Here is a 16,918-nt window from a genome sequence, read left to right as displayed (position 1 = left end):
TTCGTAAGGATCGGCCTATATTTGACCCTAGCCCCCATAGAAACCCCCCTTCAAAAAATGACTTAAACGTCTAAAATTGACTTGTAACCATTTGTATCGCAATGAAACTCAACAAAAATAACTGTTATTTAGAAATATATCCTTTTCCCAAATTTACCGAGGATCGGCCCATATTTGACCTATATAAAGCCTCATTTAGAAATTTTAGTTTTTTATCAATAAATGGCTTAAATATTTTGGAATTATGGTAATATTCAACATAAAAGTTTCTTTACAAAAAATAAAAATTTTATAAAAGTAAAAATTGTAAAAATATACTCATGGTGTAGGGTATCATATGGTCGGCCATGCCCGACTATACTTTCCTACTTGTTATAAAATATTTCTATCATAAGCGCGCAAATTATTCATTATTTTCATATTTAATTTTATTTCACAAACAAAAAACATGTTTACAAGTTCAAAATCATTAAAAAGGGGCACAACAAGCAAAACGCTCATTAAAAGGATGATGACGGAAACGATTACTGGGTGACCTTTGTTGTTGCTGGTATGTATGCATAATTTATGCCATAAAAACATTTATATCATTCTTTTATTCAGCATTTTTTTTGTTTCTCCTACAAAAGTTGATAAACCACCTGTTAATACACAGTCTGTGTCTCGCCGTGTGTGTACATCATCATCAACATCTCATCATCCAAAAAGATACCAACAGGCTTCAAGACAATAGTGAGTGAATGTGTTGGACTCACAACTCAAGCAGTAGAGACTCAAGTCCGTAACACAACAAAGTAAAAAAAAAAAATCAAAACAAAATATACGAAACAAATAAATTTACAGGAAGAAAGATATGTGTGAGTGTGTGTCTTTGGAATAAGACAATACAAATGATAAAGAAGAATGAATTAGAAAAATAACAAAAACTAAATAAAACAACAACAAATAATAATATTAACAATAAGGGAATTGCCATAAATTATTGATTTTTTATATAATTGAGATAAAGCGCACTCACTTGCAAACATTCCCACAAACTAGTGAACTTTAGTGCCCCTCTTTCGAAAAGGACATGCGCATGGATAAACAATTGTCGTAGTTATTAGAGAGATGGTACTATTTAAAAAGAAAATTGTACTGTAATGATTTTTAAGTACTTTCTTTCATTTAAATGGATTGATTGTTAGATAGATAGATAGATAGATAGATAGATAGATAGATAGATAGATAGATAGATAGATAGATAGATAGATAGATGGATAGATATATAGATAGATATATAGATAGATAGATAGATAGATAGATAGATAGATAGATAGATAGATAGATAGATAGATAGATAGATAGATAGATAAATAGATAGATAAATAGATAGATAGGTAGATAGATAGATAGATAGATAGATAGATAGATAGATAGATAGATAGATAGATAGATAGATAGATAGATAGATAGATAGATGGGTAGTTAGATAGATAGATAGATAGATAGATAGATAGATAGATAGATAGATAGATAGATAGATAGATAGATAGATAGATAGATAGATAGATAGATAGATAGATAGATAGATAGATAGATAGATAGATAGATAGATAGATAGATAGATAGATAGATAGATAGATAGATAGATAGATAGATAGATAGATAGATAGATAGATGGGTAGATGGATAGATATATAGGTAGATAGATAGATAGATAGATAGATAGATAGATAGATAGATAGATAGATGGGTAGTTAGATACATAGATAGATAGATATATAGATGGATAGATAGATAGATAGATAGATAGATAGATAGATAGATAGATAGATGGATAGATAGATAGATAGATAGATAGATAGATAGATAGATAGATAGATAGATAGATAGATAGATAGATAGATAGATGGATAAATAGATAGATAGATAGATAGATAGATAGATAGATAGATAGATAGATAGATAGATAGATAGATAGATAGATAGATAGATAGACAAATAAATATACAGATTTTGAAAAAAGTGCATTTCATATTTAATCTAAAACTGGTTTACCGTTATTAGAATTGAATTCAACTACATATATTATTCAATTAAACAGGATTGAATACCGATTTTGAATATATTTAAAATATTTAGATTTATTCCTTTCAAACCATTAACTATCAATTTAACTTCGATAATTCTAAAACTATCTAAGTAAAATTAAAGTTGAAAATTTGTACAAAAATAGTACCAAAAGACTACATAATTACAAAAAAAGAAAAGTACTTAAAAATTTCTAAATTTTCATCCCCGACAAACTGTTACTGTGTAGCATGATGTACATTATTTGAGGCAAGCAATAACAGTCATAAAACGAGAGTCCATGTAGACATAAGTGAAAAACTGAATAATTTCCGAAAAATAAAACAAATTCTAAAATATAAAAATTACTTAGAAAATTGTATATACAAAATAAAGATTAAGAAAAAATAAAATATATTTTAATTAAAAGTAAATTAATAACGAAAATTAATTAAATATTAAACTAACAAAAGTCTATAGTTATTAAAACAAGGAATAATTAAATATATTAAGAAAAAAATAGAAAATTTAAAACCTTGAATATTATTATCGTATAGCTGAAGCAAGCAAAAAGGGTACATTTTTTATGGGATACTCGTGTATGTACTTTTTTTCACTCCATGAAGTTGAGTCATCATAAATAGTGCAAACATATGTAAGATGAGTGTACTATTATATGTATGTACATATGTATGTATGTATGATGGAGCTTAAGGCACATATTTGAAATTTATAAAATTAAAGAAAATATTGCTTTAGGAGAATAACGAAAAATATTTACATACACATATGCAATAGAGAACATAAAATAAAGTTTTTGCAACATGAAAACACAAAGGATTTTTTAGACCTTAAGACTTATAGCTTTGTAGTATTGTCGTTGTCATCGACATCGTAGTCATCAGTAGAGCGTCATTAACAACATCTTAAATATTGATTTATTTGTTGACAGGACAACAGCAACAAAAAGCAATTACAATAACTATATCCAGCATACATACATACATATATACATAAAGCTAAAATAAAAAGTGTAATTAAAATTTAAACTTGATGAAAATAAGCTTTCAATAAAGATATTACAAATTAAAAAATAAATAAACAATTGGAAAAAAGAAACAGACAAATTTCAACACAAATATGGAAGATTTATTTCTATTGATAATAAAGGAGTCTACAGGGACTAAACATAATGCCCTTCGACAGACTGCACAAATAGCATACGGTAAGTTTTTATTTAAACAGCCAACAACATCCTTATACATGCGTACTTTTTTCTCTTTCCTTGATGTCCTTCTGCTATAAGTATTAGTTACATTGGGAAATTGTATAGCTAGCTAAATATATGTACATAGTTTTAACTACAAATGCTTGCATTATGTGTAGTATTTTTCTAATTTTCGTTTAATTTTTTCATTGTTTTTTACAGATAAATTATATCGACAACATGGTATACATCGAGATCCATCACATGAATTGCGTTCGGTGTGCTTTACAGCACTGCAAATGGCATTAGACACCAAGCGACCAAAATTTGTAACAATGGGCTTAAACGGATTGCATGTAAGTGAAGTGAAAACTTAAATACACTTTTAAAATCGTACACAATCAGACTGCTCCGCAGTTCTTGATAAAAAATTGATTTAGAGCTGAACTGGAACAGAAATAGAACTGAACTAAAACTGAACTAGAACTGAACTAGAACTGAACTAGAACTGAACTAGAACTGAACTAAAACTGAACTAGAACTGAACTAGAACTGAACTAGAACTGAACTAGAACTAGAACTGAACTAGAGAATAACTAAAGCTGAACTAGAAATAAATACGAACTAAACTAAAACTAAAAAGTTCTTAAATTAAATTACTATCCAATAAAGGATTCATTTAACTTTCTTTAAGACTATTGGGTTTTCTATGTATACAATAACAATACAAGTACTTGTGTTTGTTTGTAGTTTCGTTCAATGCAACTACTTTCATATATATTGCACAAAAGGATCAAGTGTCGTTTTGTCTAAATGGAATACAACAATAGCACCATCGCTATCATCACCAATACCAACCACGACCACTATTGTGTATTCAACTACTTTCGCTTAATATTGTTATTGTGTGTAGCTTTTGTTTTAATGCTCGTATTAAGGAAATATTGTGTAGAATACAAACGACAAACGTGTATAGAATTTCCTGAATTTTTATTTAATACTCATCCATATGTGTGTGCGACAAAGGATTAAAAATTGTAAATGTTTTGCAAAATCAAAATGTCAATTGTTCGTAGATGTTGTTGGAGGAAACTGTGTGTGATATTTAACTGTGGGCGATGGTTGATATAAAATGCTGAAACATTTTAATAGTTCTAAAATAGTCAAAATATAGCGGTAAAAGTAATTATTAAAAAATTGCAATTGTCTTTATATTTTTTAATAAAAAAATATGTTTCCCTTATTCAAATTTTTATCAGTGTTGTTTTCGATTTTACAAAGCCCATCAAACCATCTATGACTACTTATATTTACAATGTATGCATTTCTAATAGTGGAATCTTGTAAAAAAAAACTTTTAAACATTCTTGAAAAAATTTAAACTTATCATAGATTTTAACACTATATCAGATATCTTGTAATATTAAATAAAAACAAGTAATATTTCTATATTCGGCTGTGCCGAATCTTATATACCCTTCACCAAGTATGTTTTAAAAAACAGTTTTTATTTATTTTGTATCTCTGCACACATGTCACACATAACGTTCACACAAACAAATATAAACTGTAGCAGAAAGAAATATTAACCGTTGTACTGTAATACCACCGTCAAACTGTATTACCACCCTCAAACAAACATGAGCTGTATTACCTGTTTTATCTCCTTGTTCTTGTTATACCCTTCACCATCGTGAGAACAGAATAGCATCCAAACACACAAAAAAAAATACACAGCTGAATAAAACCAAATACATCTCCACACGCACATGTACATCTTTATCCAATTCACAGTGTTGTTGTTGTTGCTTTTTTAACAAAGCATGAAAAAAATGTCTGAAATTTTCAGAGGTTGTCTCGGATTTTTGCTCATATCTCCGTTTATAGACCGATTTTGCTGATTTTAAATAGCGATCTTCTCGAAAGCATGTCTAACTGAATCATTGAAAATTCGGATCTCGCCGATATCTGGGGACCTCTAAAAACTGATTTCAACAGACAGACAGACGGACAAGGCTTAATCGACTCCGCTATCTATAAGGATCCAGAATATATATACTTTATAGGGTAGGAAAATTATATTATAGAAATTACAAACGGAATGACAAACTTATATATACCCTTCTCACGAAGGTGAAGGGTATAAAAACTAACTTTGAGTTACACAATTTTTGAACTAAATGAACGATATGAGACTACATATTCGCATTAAATATTTTGAAAATACATTAAATATTAAAATCAATTAACAGTAAAACAAAACTGTATAAATACTATTTAACAAATTTGCCTTTTGTCTAAGAAATACAAATAAACCCAACATTTTAAACATACAAACATTTCCATTACAATTACGTTATTTTTGTTTACATTTTCTGTGTAATGTAAACAAACCCTGACATCTAACAGCTACAAAAAAACTAGGTGGACTACAATACGTATGACAAATAACTAATTCTTACACTAAACAAAATTACACCATTTTGCAGAGAATAATAAAAGATGAACGTTTCTATATTGGCCTGGAGCCGGAAGATGATTCGGTATGGTTGCCAGCACAACTATTGAGGGCCACCTCTAGTATATTGCCTACAACCAGTAATGAAGATACCGTGGTTAATGTTTTAAGACTTTTTCTGGCTATGGCTTGTTCTCCTGCTTGTACCCTAAATGGACGTCTACTTATCGAGATTCTCTCACGTTGTGGGGAATGCTGGGAATTGGGTTCGAGAGCCACTAAAGCGGCTTCTTTAGCAGCTGCTTCACAATGTTTAAGAACATTTTGTACTTTTCTCATAGAAGAGGCAGAGGATGTCAAGAAAACCGCCCCTGCTGGTTTAATGACACAAACTCAGGCTACCGCCGTATATAATGAGGTAATACCGGTAATGCAGTGGCTTTGCAGTCGTTTGGTGGAACCAAATGTTACCAGTTCACCTAATAAAAAAGTGGAGAACACTTGCACTCTGTATTTAACGGAATGTATATTAACATTGACTTCATCGTTGCCACGTAACGTATACGCCAATCCACATTTTACTTCATTTTTATGGCAAAAGTTTTGCCCTACTTTGGCGGCTGCATTGGGTTCTCCGGGAAGAGTAAATTTGGATAAAAAATTTACTTATAAGTAGGTTTATCTTTCTATAAATAAAAAATTGCATTATCTAATAGTTCTTTTATATTTCCAGAGATGCTTTACACATTATAGAAAATGAGGCTAGAGGGTTTTTTACTGGTCCTGGCTTGGATGGTGCTCAAGCCCGTTGTGTTTATCTTACGGGTATTCAACTGTTAAGAATAGCTGGCTCTCATGGCTCTTTAAGGCCCATGTTAGAAGCTTTATTCCATCGCATGCTTTTGCTGCCTACACCACAAAATCGTACAGAACCATTAAAATGCGTACGAGAAATTTTCCGTAGTCCAGAACGTTTAATCGATTTAGCTGTGATTCTTTATGCCGACAAAACTACTGTCCAGGGCTGTAGTGATGAAATGGCTCTCTTTAGATTGTAAGTAAAACTTCAGAGAACACAGTTCTCTTTTTAGTTCAGTTCCAGTTCTGGGACTAAAAGAGGAACATTTTATGATAATCGAAATTTAAAAAAAATTATGTTTTATAATAATACATTTTCTCTCTTTCAGAATGATCGATGCAATGGAAGAATGTGCTTATGGCGCCGGAAACAGTACAGTAGTCGAGGCCAGTTTACAAGCAAGTGTTGAATGCATGGTAGCCCTGCTACAAAGTCTACAAGTACTTTGTACCGGCGAATTGACAGAAGCAATGATAAGTGATCAAATTGTCAATGTAGTAAACTCACGTTACGGGCAATTAAAAGATGCCGACTATACAGGACCTTTAACCTATCAGTCAATGGCTCGTTTACCGGCATCTTATCGTGATGCTGTCGTTGAATTTCGGCAAAGTGTTTATGAAGCTTCGTCGGGATCAGAAAGTGATGGTGATCATCATATAGAAAATGATGCGGCTTCGAATGGTTCTGGCGATACTGAGGGACCCGAAGATGAAGAACATTCTACATCTAGCGATGAGGCTTCAAGAGCTGAACTTAATCGCTGGCCATATACTAATCTGGAAGTGCCAGTAATTCCGGTACGTTCCGATGTTGACACCGATCGTCAACATGCACGGGATTTTGCTAAAGCTTTACACTCCGATTTGGTTCCTAAACTATTGCGTTTACGCTCATGTATTGAAGTCGACGAGGCCATGCAGGAGTTTGCCTCAGCTGTGTGTCAAGAGAACAGCGCCAATATTTCCGATTTTGATTATAACTTTACAGTCATTAATGCTGATGGCATATATTTGGCCATTTACTCAGCTTTACTGCTAAGTTGGCAACTAAAGAAAGCCGGCTATTATGCAGACATGCAAAAGGAGATAATGATACCCATGTCTGAGCAACAGTTTGTTACATCCGTCCAGAATACCGGCGTCTTGGTATATCTATCCTCAGCTTGGTTATGTGAATTGTATCAGAGTGTATTGGTTCTAAATATATTAGAATCTCTAGACAGTAATGACCAGGAGGGAGGTAATAATCGTTGTGCCTTGATCGATATGTTATGTGATGCTGGTGGTTTAGGGGCTACACAAATGATGTCCGAGTGGCAAAGACTTCAGTCCGCTAATGTTAAGTATACGGATGATGAACACAGTACTGCAAGGCGTGAAGCTGCTAAGAAACTAAGTCGACGTTTGCTAACCTGTTGTTGGGATTCCATGGTTTTGGTATTAAGTTCAGGATTAGGTGATTTGCCATCTTCCAGTTCGAGTAAATTTGTGGCATTATCTAAACGCACGTTGAGGGTTAAAAGCAAAACTGCCAAATCGAATGGCGAGGCTTTATATGCCATGTGTTTGGATGGTCTACACTCGGTATGTGTAACAAACTATTCTCAAAATTTCAGAAATTTCTAATTTCACTTCATTTTAATAGGCTGCTACATTAAGCAATAACCTTAACTTACAACACTTGGCTGGTAAGATTCTTAACTTATTAGCTTCGAACGTTTGCCAAACGACGGGACCGCGTATTTCTGCCAGTCAGGCTTTGTCGATGGATGTCGTGCTTAGTGGAGGTCTTAATTTAGGTTCCTATAGTCCAGATTGCTGGCAATCTATATTCGCCGTTTGTCGTCATGTCAGCCAGTTGGAGCATGAGATATTTAGCATGCGTAATCCTTCGGTACCAACGTCATCGCCAAATGGCAATCGTGACATAGAGACAGGAGAAAAATTGCAATGTAATGGTGGTCAAAATGAAAAACTTAATTTGGCGTCCATACCCATAGATGATGATGAAACTTGGTGAGAACTTGGTGAGAAAATTTAAATATTTACAGTTATTTACATTCCCATTTCTCTTACAGTGTTGATGTCTATAGCTTCCTACAAGCTCCACTACGTAGTCCCAATACAAATATTACTTCGATTCTTAAAGTCTATTCGGGCACCAACGAAACTGTGCTACTGAGTCCAAGCGATACAACCAAAGTTCTTTGTGGGCTGTCCCAGCAGGCTGAAAATCTCTTTAGTGATGCAGCCGAACGTTTAAGTTTGCCTTCATTATGCCAGTTTTTGAAAAATCTCTGTAGGGCCTCCAGAGAACAGTTATACAAGAATAACACCACACGTAAAGGCAGTCGAGTTTGGTGGCCCAGCAAGGGTTGGCGTAAACATGATACTTTGCCTATGTCTTTACTTTTGCATCGTATAGGTGATGTTACTTTAAAAGTATTTCGCAGCCCTAGGCCCTTATTACACATTCTCAAGATATGGGCCATAACGGGGCCGCATCTAATGGACGCCGCTTGTCATCGCGATCGTGTTATATCAAAGCGAGCTATAGAGTATATACATGATATAGTTACGGCTTTATTGGTGGAACAATCTGAACTACCCTACTTCCACTTTAATGAGGCTTTACTGAAACCATTTGAGAATCTTTTAAGCATGGACTCATGCGATTCTGATGTTCAGGATCAAATTGTGGCATGTTTATACGAAATCGTGGAAGCTCATCGTACTGAAATACGTTCGGGTTGGCGTCCCTTGTTTGGCACTTTACGCAATGCCAGAAGCCGCATGTTAAACGCAAGCAATATCATCGACATATTTAGAGTATTTTTAGATTCTGACAACACTTTGGTTTTTGCTAATGCGGGCCTCGATTGTATTTTGTGCTTACTATCATTTCTCGAGGTACCCGGCGCTGGAGGAGGGGGTGGTGGAGGTGTGGGCGGAGGTGGTGGAGGTGTGGGCGGAGGTGGTGGAGGGAGCGGTTCGAATATTGGCTCATCTTCGGGTGGTGGTGGCGTTTCAAATGATGATGAGAATAACTTTAGACCCACAGAATTCTTGCATGAAACTTTACGTTTCCTAGAACGTTGCTCTTCCATTTTAGGTTTCATGTACAATATGCCGAAATGCCCGAATTTCCATTCCACCTACAAGATCAAGGGTATTTCTTACACACACATTATTGATGCCAACATACCCAATTCCATGGAAAATTTCACATATTTTGGCAACGATTATTTACAAACTAAAAATGAACAACATATGATTTCATATCGCTCATTGCACATCGACAAGGAGACCATAGTAAAAATCGATGAAATGGACAAACCTTCAGGTGTACTTAAAGTATGGTTTCTTCTCTTGGATGGTCTAACCAACTCCTTAATAGTTTGTCCCTATTCACATCAGGCTCCCATATTGCAGACAATCTTTAAGCATTTTAAGAATCTACTAACAAATCCTGGCATAGAATTTGGTTTCTATTGCATTAATCACTTATTAATACCCATGATACAGGATTGGTTGAGGTATATCAATAAGACCGGCACCTCTTGGCAAATGGTGGAGAAAAATTTCAAGCATTGCTGTTGCATGACCACTGATTTAGTGGTAGATTTTATTAAAATGTCTTTGCCCGAAGTGCGCAAACAGGCAACGAATACTAGGACTCGTGTTACACAGATAGTGCAACCCAAGGATAATGCTTATTCTAAGTTGAAGTTTGTTACCGAGCCGGTGGAAGAGAGAGTAGCTAATGGTGTTGGAGGAGCGCAATATGACAGTACTTCCAGCGAGGAAAGTTCTCAAGATTCTAAAGAGACCAGCACAAAAGTATCTAACTCGGCTACTTTGGCCTTGAAACAATTGCTTTTGGTGCTTATCGAATGTGCCGCCCAGGTTCAAGAAACAGTGGCTCGAGTTGGTGTTTCCTGTTTAAAACATGTTATACTCTCTACCGGCACTTTGTTTAATGAATACCAATGGATGATAGCCTGCTCGGCTATACATAGGGCCTGTACTGTAACCATAGCACCATTGCGCCAATTATCTTTTGCTTTCCATGAAAAATCTAATAGTTTTTATGGCGACTGTGCTAATGTTAAGGTGGCCGCTAGACGAGACAGCACCATTGATGAATTGACACGCATTTATTCACTGGCCCAGCAGGTGTTTCTTTCTGATAATCAGCGTGAACCGGGAGCTAAATTAAACAATCATTTGGATAAACATTTAACTGATGATCGCAGCTATTCGTTCCTTTTGTATCCCCAAAATAATGGCTTCAATTCCAATCTCGATAATTTTGTTATAAGAATACCCTTCAAGACCCTAGTGGTGGGTTTGTTGGCCAATCAAATGCTTTTACAATTGGTGGCCAAACTTTTGCTGTCCCGTTTAAAATGTGTACCACAGGCTGTGTCCACTTGTATTTTTGACAACTACACCACCGCTACACAACAATGCTATGACTATGACTTGGATTTCCGTTCCAAGGAGATACTATTACGTTGTTGCTTGCAGTTCCTAACTAGTGCATTGGAATTTGATTCTCGTCCTGGTCTTAAGTTTCTTATGCAAAAGGTGGCCAATATAGAGTATGCGGCAAATCTATACAAACAGATGACTTCCTCTTGGATGATTTACTATATAGCTTTGGTCGATTCCTATTTAAACGATATTGTTATTTACAACCTAGGACCAGAGGATTTGAATTTTATTCTGGAATCCTGCTCACGTCTTAACACCACTAAGGTCAAGAAAAAGGAGAACTTTGTTAGATACTTATTTTGCCTACAAGATGCCTGGAATCTGGTGTGTGAACTGTACTTAAGCAACTCTACTTTGCATGATATAGAAAATGGGCGTTTACGTTCGGGAGAGGCGCAACTTAATACTTCAGCAAAAAATATCAAATCTATGTGTATTACTTTGAATGGCAATATAGAAAATGGCAGCTCCACTGGACTGGCCGAAAACAACGATTATTCACCCCAAAGATTAACACAATCACCCGAAGAGGAAAGCGTTACCATGACCACATTAATCAGTGAGTTTCAACCTAAAAGCCGTAATAATCCATTCGATACAAATCGTCCCCAAAAACCCGAATCGGAAACTATATCACCCGAAATCGAACAACAAAGAGCTACCAGCATTCTTAAAGACTCCAATTATAAGAGAGCCGCTTTAGCGCAATTAGTAGTGGCTTCTATGGAATTGCTAAGATCACTACCCGGTGAAGCGGAGGGTAATCTAAAACTACTAATGACGCCGACAATACGTGAAGCATTCCGTTTGGTGCAGTTGCAAGGCAACGAACTAAAAGTTAACCAATTTTAGGTTTTGCTTGTTGAGTTTTATTTTGACTTGTAAGTGTGTATTAATAATATGTATGACAAGCGCAACAGAGCTTTTAATCCAACCAAAAAATCCAAAATATCTTTCTCTTTTTTAAACTTTAAATCCTGAATTCCCTGCAAAACTCTTTTTCACACACTCATATATTTACATACACATACCCACCATAAAGTATAAATATTAATTATAAAAAATATACATATTTACATACTGCAACTACTAAAACATTAAACAAAAATCCTAGCCGCCCATTACCGCCCATTATAAGATTATTATAAATATATATACATATTTATATACATAAATATACCTATACATACATATTATACATTAATATAGTATATTAACTAATGAAATGTATAGTATATATAATTAAAAAATCTAGTCATATATTGCCTGCTTTTATAAAAAGCTTCTATATTTATATATGTATATTTATACAAAATTTTTTAGTTTCATAAATTTATAAATTTTGGTTTAAAAGGGTGTTGAATACTTTAGTAAACCCAATTAAAGAGATCTATGAACTGATCTTACTATTGCTTTTAACACCTTAAGTTTCCCCTTCTTATTTGCTCATTTAGTTTTATAAAATATTTATGTTTAAAAACCTAAACTATAAAAAATTGGTACGATTGGAAGTGAAATATTATAACAAAAGTGACTCAAAGTAAAAACTCAACAGAGATATCAGGAATTTACTACTAAAGCAACATTTAATTATGTATTAAACTCTCTCTCTCTTTCTCTCTAACTATCTCTATCTATTAGTCTCAGTCTCATTCTATCTCTTTTAATGCACCTAGCAGCTACAACAAAATATTGTCTATACGTCTGTATAAAGAAATTATCATTAAAGACAAGCCTATTTAGTAAAAGTAAATATATGTAATAGTATTTCATTATTTACACACAATATTTCAAATCACTCGACTTCATTTAGTCATATACTACATAACTACATAGGTATATAGAATCGTATTTCAAAAAAATAAAGGTTTCAAAACCATAAATATGCAAATAGTATTTACGATCTAAAGTATTGTTTAATATCTGTTAGTATTGTTTAGCTGCTTTCGAAATTTAGTTAAACTTTTATTAGTTGAACTTAGTTGATATTTTGTAGATTTATAGTTTTCAATATAATTTAAGAATAAAAAGTTGAAAATTTATTTAAAATTTTAGATCATTATATATATTTCAAGTTTTGATCCTAGATAATTTTATGGGTTTAACTATCGGCCAGTCTATAGTCGTGATTTATCTATAGTTTAATTTATAGACTTGCCTATTATTGGTCTTTGGACTTGACTGAAGATTAGTCTTTAGTCTTGGCTACAGGTCAGTCTATTGGCATTACTATATATCAGTTTATGGCATTAACTACAGATAATTTGAAAGACTATAGTCATTGTTGGCTATATTTTAGACCTAAATCTTGACCAAAAATCAGTATTAGATCTGGACTAAAGATAGATCTATAATCTTGATTATAGATCAGCCTTAAATATTGACTCTAGATCTGTTTCTAGTCTTGATCTTTACTATAGATTAATATTTACTCTTGACTATAGATCAGACTATAGACTGATCTATAATCAAGACTTTAGACTGATTGAGACTATAGACTGGCCATAGTAAAGACTATAGACTGATCTGTAGTCAAGACTATAGACTGATCTATAGGCAAGACTATAGACTTATCTATAGTCAAGACTATAGGCTTATCTTTAGTCAAGACTATAGACTTATCTTTAGTCAAGACTATAGACTTATCTATAGTCAAGACTATAGACTGATCTATAGTCAAGACTATAGACTGAACTATATTCAAGACTAAAGACCTATCTATAGTCAATACTATTGACTGATCTATAGGCAAGACTATAGAATGATCTATAGGCAAGACTATAGACTGATCTATAGTCAAGACTATAGACTTATCTATAGTCAAGACTATAGCTGATCTATAGTCAAGACTATAGACTGATCTATAGTCAAGACTATAGACTGATCTATAGCCAAAACTACAGACTGATCTATAGTCAAAACTATAGACTGATCTATAGTCAAAACTATAGACTGATCTATAGTCAAGACTATAGACTGATATATAGTCAAGACTATTGAACATTTCAATAATCAATAGATCTGTTTGTATAATAATATACACTTTTAACTAAAGATCTATCTACACTTATGTCTACAGATCAGTTAATAGTATTGATTGAAGATCTACCCTTGATAGTAGATCAGAATATACTCTAGAATATAATTCTGTAGTCTTCGTTAAAAACTATGGACAAGTAAACAGTCTTAATTATAGATTACTCGATAGAATTTATTCTAGATATCTATATACATACGTAGTTCAGATTGTAGATAAGTCTGTAGTATAAACTAGTCCTTGTAAAGTCTTGACTATATACCATTCTATAATCTTTACTATAGATCGGTCTACTGTCATTAATACAGATCAGTTTATAGACTTAACTACAAATTATTCTAAATTCTATAATCGGTCTAGAGTTTTGTCCATAGTTTTAAAGTGTAAAGTCTTGAACAAAAATATGTTTTAAAATTTTCACTAGAGATTAGACTTTAAAAATAGTGGACTTTTAAATATTGACTATAAATCTTACAATATCTTAGAGTAAGGATTCAATGCACTATTTTTGAACTTTGACAGATGTGTGATGTAATTAGGAAATAGATTTTCAACTTTTTACAAAATGATACCCTCATATTTGCAATTTCAGAAAAAAACAATGTTTTGAGACCTTTTATTTAGCCATAGATTAAAAATATAGTAAAAAATAATTTTAAATTAGCCAATGCAAACAAAGCCTTTATAAACCAGAAATAGGAGCGAACATTATTAAAAAAATCTACTTTGATAACATAAAAATATATACATTTTTCTAAAAAGAAATTAAAAAGACCTTGTTTTAGTTAACTTAAGCCAGAAAAATCTTTTAAAAAATGGTGAAATATAACATTTTATAAATTTCAAACTAAAATCTTTCAGTAGTCTAAAACTTCATTTAAATAAACACAATTTTTTCACCATTAACTGCAAATTGTTTAAGAACTTAACATTTAATATTAAAAACTACTTTTAAGTTAATCAGCTGTAATTAATAAATCTAAACATTGTTTTTTTTTCGTTTTATTCAATTATATTATTTAAATTTCATTTCATAAGTAGGTCAAGTGAATAAAATAAAGAGTCCTTTTAAATGGTCAAAAAACAAGTACTTGACTATCAAACAAAATATAAAAAAACAAACGCATCCATAAAAGCATAATAAACAACTATAGTTTTGGGAATTTTTAAAATAATATATAAAATATTATAATAATATAATTATAAAATGGAACAAAACAAAAATTATGAAAAAATAATATAAAACTAAACTATTGCATCTTTACTAATACTATATTTATATGTATACACTAATGAAAATATTTCAGTTTAAAAATATAAAACATTTTTAAAATCAAACTAAAATGAAGAAAAGTCTTTTTATTTCAAAATTTATGAAAAGCAAACGTTGGTCAGGTGTTATAACAAATTGGTAAGTAAAAGTTATATCAAAATATTCATTAATCAACCTAAAGAAAATATTAATCTACTTATACTGATCTATTCACAAAACTTTGACTTATATGTAGTAAACAACAGCCATGACTTTAAATCGCCCTATAGTCAAGACTATAGACTGATCTATAGTCAAGCCTATAGACTGATCTATAGCCAAGACTATAGACTGATTTATAGTCAAGACTATAGACTGATCTATAGACAAGACTATAGACTGATCTATAGTCAACACTATAAACTGATCTATAATCAAGACTGTAGACTGATCTATAGTCAACACTATAGACTGATCTATAGTCAAGACTATAGACTGATCTATAGTTAAGTCTATAGGCTGATCTATAGTCAAGACTATAGACTGATCTATAGTAAAGACTATAGACTGATCTATAGTCAAGACTATAGACTGATCTATAGTCAAGACTATAGACTGATCTATAGTCAAGCCTATAGACTGATCTATAGTCAAGACTATAGACTGATCTATAGTCAAGCCTATAGACTGATCTATAGTCAAGTCTATAGACTGATCTATAGTCAAGCCTATAGACATATCTATAGTCAAGACTATAGACTGATCTATAGTCAAGACTATAGACTAATCTATAGTCAAAAATATAGACTGATCTATAGTCAAGATTATAGACTGATTTATAGTCCAGTCTATAGACTGATCTATAGTCAATACTATAGACTGATCTATAGACAAGACTACAGACTGATCTATAGAACTATAGACTGATTTATAGACAAGAGTATTGGCTGATATATAGTCCAGAATATAAATTGATCTATAGTCCAGACTACAGACTCATCTATACTCAGGACTATAGACTGATCTATAGTCAAGACTATAAACTGATCTATAGTCAAGACTATAGGCTGATCTATAGTCAAGACTATAGGCTGATCTGCAGTCAAGACTATAGACTGAACTATAGGCAAGAGTATAGGCTGATCGGCTGATTGATATATAGACTGATATATAGTCAAAAGTATTGACTGATCTATAGTCCAGACTATAGACTGATCTATAGTCAAGACTATAGACTGATCTATAGTCAAGACTATAGACTGATCTATAGTCAAGACTATAAACTGATATATAGTCAAGACTATAGACTGATATATAATCATGACTATAGACTGAACTATAGGCAAGAGTATATACAGGCTGATCTATAGTCAAGACTATAAACTGATCTATAGTCAAAACTATAGACTGATTTATAGTCAATACTATAGGCTGATCTATAGTCAATATTATAGACTGATATATAGTGAATATTATAGACTGATCTATACTATAGCCTGATCTATAGTGAAGACTATAGACTATAGACTATAGACCGATCAATAGTTCAGATCA

The 16,918-nt window shown here is 32.5% G+C and overlaps 1 protein-coding gene across 4 annotated transcripts; it reads left to right on the top strand.

The window, feature by feature from the left end:
* The first annotated feature begins 2,350 nt into the window (after window positions 1-2,350).
* On the top strand, window positions 2,351-13,619 carry LOC111682977 (brefeldin A-inhibited guanine nucleotide-exchange protein 3). 4 transcript variants are annotated; one of them, XM_046946314.1, is made up of 8 exons: window positions 2,351-2,627; window positions 3,117-3,277; window positions 3,482-3,615; window positions 5,749-6,389; window positions 6,451-6,771; window positions 6,905-8,162; window positions 8,224-8,594; window positions 8,657-13,619. In XM_046946314.1, the coding sequence occupies exons 2-8, from the start codon at window positions 3,193-3,195 to the stop codon at window positions 11,925-11,927; spliced, it is 6,081 nt and encodes a 2,026-aa protein (XP_046802270.1). In that variant the 5' UTR covers window positions 2,351-2,627; window positions 3,117-3,192; the 3' UTR covers window positions 11,928-13,619. The 4 variants fall into 4 exon arrangements, with proteins under 4 accessions (XP_046802270.1, XP_046802269.1, XP_046802268.1 ...); XM_046946313.1 differs by having other exon boundaries at window positions 3,005-3,277; XM_046946312.1 differs by having other exon boundaries at window positions 2,351-2,651.
* The last annotated feature ends 3,299 nt before the right edge of the window (window positions 13,620-16,918 follow it).

This window comes from Lucilia cuprina, chromosome 3 (genome assembly GCF_022045245.1).
Source record: "Lucilia cuprina isolate Lc7/37 chromosome 3, ASM2204524v1, whole genome shotgun sequence".
In the NCBI taxonomy this organism is placed as follows: domain Eukaryota; kingdom Metazoa; phylum Arthropoda; class Insecta; order Diptera; family Calliphoridae; genus Lucilia; species Lucilia cuprina.
The sequence above is the reverse complement of the archived record's forward strand: the minus strand, read 5'-3'. Positions and strand labels throughout refer to the sequence as shown.

Excerpts from the sequence above, each read along its gene's own strand:
- LOC111682977 (XM_046946314.1), top strand. The coding sequence starts at position 3,193 with ATGGAAGATTTATTTCTATTGATAATAAAGGAGTCTACAGGGACTAAA. Across the intron at positions 6,390-6,450 it reads GATAAAAAATTTACTTATAA|AGATGCTTTACACATTATAG; the intron begins GTAGGTTTATCT and ends TTATATTTCCAG. Across the intron at positions 8,163-8,223 it reads GTTTGGATGGTCTACACTCG|GCTGCTACATTAAGCAATAA; the intron begins GTATGTGTAACA and ends TCATTTTAATAG.